The sequence below is a fragment of the Solanum tuberosum genome, unplaced genomic scaffold, assembly GCF_000226075.1.
Source record: "Solanum tuberosum cultivar DM 1-3 516 R44 unplaced genomic scaffold, SolTub_3.0 scf00918, whole genome shotgun sequence".
Lineage (NCBI taxonomy): Eukaryota > Viridiplantae > Streptophyta > Magnoliopsida > Solanales > Solanaceae > Solanum > Solanum tuberosum.
In genome coordinates, this window is record NW_006239824.1 from 19,022 (window position 1) to 22,572 (window position 3,551).

The 3,551-nt window shown below is 35.8% G+C and overlaps 1 protein-coding gene across 1 annotated transcript; it reads left to right on the top strand.

The window, feature by feature from the left end:
- Nucleotides 1-948: 948 nt before the first annotated feature.
- On the top strand, nt 949-3,236 carry LOC102587593 (probable LRR receptor-like serine/threonine-protein kinase At4g08850; the record flags this gene model as incomplete). Its single annotated transcript, XM_015305643.1, has 2 exons — nt 949-2,963; nt 3,195-3,236. A coding segment is annotated over one exon (1,974 nt), but the record flags the coding sequence as incomplete, so codon positions are not given.
- Nucleotides 3,237-3,551: the final 315 nt, after the last annotated feature.

Genomic DNA, 3,551 nt, shown 5'->3' on the forward strand with positions numbered 1-3,551 from the left:
GTTCATATAAGACCATCTAAAAGCTATCAAGTAAAACTGATCGCAATGTGCGAGGAAACTAAGGGTGTACATATATTTTCAAGTAGCAGCAAAACAGAGCAAAAGCAAAGCGTCAAGGTCAGGAAAGTAGATTAACCTTAAGAAAGCGCCCTCGACCTATTGTCCCCTACAGCAAAGTAAAACACCTGCAGTGTTTAAAAACCACAAAACAACATTTAACAGAAGTGAATGATTACAAGTAAAAAAACAAAACAGTCGAGAAGATAAAAAGGAACTGAAGACTGCATAAACTCCAATATATGTTTTCCATCACAGGTTGTTCATATCATCCCGGATAAAACTTTCTACTTGAGCACTACCAAGAAACTATTGATGATGTGGGAGCTTGGGATGGCTCAGCATGGTGATGGAAAACAATACATGGAACTGTACCAGTCTAAGGGTTATCATCCTTACGATCAGAATGTGCACTGGACTCTTTGATTGTCCTCTCCTTCGTTCATGATCATAGTTCTGTTGACAATTGACCGTAACTATTATGCAACAAAAACAAAGCAGGAAAAATATTTACCGGATAATGATGTATTTCATTCTGGCACAGAAAAGAGAAACAGATTAATGGAGATATTTATACAGATGAGTGGAGTATCTGAAAAGGTTTTGGAAGAAGGGATAATTTAAGTAATGGAACTTGAGCGTTGCAGAAGGGAAGGTTGAGCAGCAACAACACGACTGTTACAGCGATCGCGAGGGACGTTGAACAGGAAGTATACGTTTCTGAAGAATTAAATTAGGGCTGACAGCAAATTTAATTTATAATAAATTAATATTTAACTAATATTTTTAATAAATTAATATTTAAATAATATTGTAGGGTTAAAACGGTAAATCAACTTTGGGTTAGGAGGTTCCTACTTATAATAATATATGATATGATTTACAATTACTTTTGCTTCCACTGATGAAGCAACTGCCCTCTTGAAATGGAAAGCAACTTTCAAGAACCAGAATAATTCCTTATTGGCTTCATGGACGCCAAGTTCTAACGCATGCAGGGACTGGTATGGAGTTATATGCTTTAATGGTAGGGTGAACACGTTGAATATTACAAATGCTAGTGTCAGTGCTACACTGTATGCTTTTCCATTTTCATCTCTCCCTTTTCTTGAGAATCTTGATCTTAGCATGAACAACATCTCTGGCACCATTCCACCTGAGATTGGTAATCTCACTAATCTTGTCTATCTTGACTTAAACTTCAATCAGATTTCAGGAACAATACCACCACAAATCGGCTCAATAGCTAAGCTTCTAACCCTCCGTATATCTGTAAACAATTTAAATGGCCCCATTCCAGGAGAAATAGGTTATCTAAGGTCTCTTACTAAGCTATCTTTGGGTAATAACTCTCTTAATGGTTCTATTCCTGCTTCATTGGGAAATTTGAACAACTTGGCTATTTTGATTCTTTTTTATAATCACCTTTCTGGCACTATTCCTGAAGAAATAGGTAACATAAGGTCTCTTACTATGCTAGCTTTGGGTAGGAACTTTCTTAGTGGTTCTATTCCTGCTTCATTGGGGAATTTGAACGTGTCTTGTATGTTTCTTAATGATAACAACTTGAAGGGAAAAGTTCCGCAATGTTTGGGTAATATCAGTGGCCTCCAGTTATTGATGATGTCACATAATAATCTCAGTGGAGAGCTCCCTTCATCTATTTCCAATTTAACATCACTGCGAATACTAGATTTGGGCAGAAACAATCTGGGGGGAGCAATTCCACAATCTTTTGGCAATATTAGTAGCCTCCAAGTTTTTGATATGCAGAATAACGAACTTTCTGGGACTCTTCCAACAAATTTTAGCATTGGAAGTTCACTTATAAGTCTCAATTTGCATGGCAATGAACTAGAGGGGGAAATCCCTCGGTCGTTGTCCAATTGCAAAAAGTTGCAAGTTCTTGATCTGGGAGAGAATCACCTCAATGACACATTTCCCATGTGGTTGGGAGCTTTGACAGAGCTGAGAGTTTTAAGATTGACATTGAATAAATTGCATGGACCCATAAGATCTTCAGGGACTGAAATCATGTTTCCTGATCTTCGAATCATAGATCTCTCTAACAATGCCTTCTCAAAAGACTTACCAACGAGTCTGTTTCAACATTTGAAAGGTATGAGGACAATTGATCAAACAATGAAGTTACCAAGTTATGAAGGAAATGGAGATTACCAAGACTCGGTGGTAGTTGTATCAAAGGGATTGAAGCTAGAAGTTGTGAGAATTTTGTCTTTGTACACAGTTATAGATCTTTCAAACAACAAATTTGAAGGACATATTCCTGGTGTTCTGGGAGATCTCATTGCGATTCGGGTACTGAATTTATCTCATAATCGATTGCAAGGTCATATACCACCACCACTTGGAAGTTTATCTGTAGTGGAATCATTGGACCTTTCGTTTAACCAGATTTCGGGAGAGATACCACAACAACTTGCTTCTCTAACATCTCTTGAATTCTTAAATCTCTCCCACAATTATCTCCTAGGATGCATCCCTCAAGGACCTCAATTTCATACCTTAGAGAGAAATTCATATGAAGGTAATGATGGATTGCGTGGATTTCCAGTTTCAAAAGGTTGTGGCAATGATCATGTGTCAGAGACAAATTATACAGTATCTGCGCTAGACAATCAAGAAAGCAATTCTGAATTTCTCTGTAACTTTTGGAAAGCCGCCCTGATGGTCTATGATAGTGGACTGTGTATTGGATTATCCATAATATATTTCATGATCTCAACTGGAAATATGAAATGGCTTGCAATAATCATTGAAGAACTAGAACACAAAATTATCATGCGAAGGAGAAAGAAGCGGCAAAGTCAAAAGAACTACAGAAGAAGAGACAATCGTTTCTAGACAAGTTACCAATTAAGAAGGATTTGATTTCAGAACTTCAGGTATTCAAGCTAAGATCTACACTAATCATTTTTAGTTTATTCTAACTACAAATATATTATGTTTTTGTTAATAACAACAACTAATTAATGCTCAATATGAAGCATATTTGTTTTTCCAACAACTTCAAGAAGCTGAAGATTTGAAAAGCTTGGAAGTTGTTATAACAGTGGCTACTAAATTCAATCAGTGATCAACTCTCAAGTATTTGACTCACTATCTTATTTTTTCAGATGCCGAGAATAAGAAGATGTTGGCGTAATGGATTTGATTTTAGTTTCTTTTTAGTTTAATAAGTAAGCTTCTTCTTAACTTGGAAAATGTCATATTATGAATTTTTGATGATATATAAAGTTTATTTAAGTTTCTAATGTTATTCAATAAATGTTGTGTGTATTGAATGAAATGTATACATTTCTCTGATCCCTAACTTACAATTCAAAGAATCTAAGAGGGACTTAGTCATGAATAAATTTTCACTCGTTATTAACAAGGAAGAATAACGAGTTCGTGACAAGTGATTACATTTACTGGCCAAGGGAATTGCTTTAATGGATATGAGAACACAAACAATTTGGATTTGATGATCA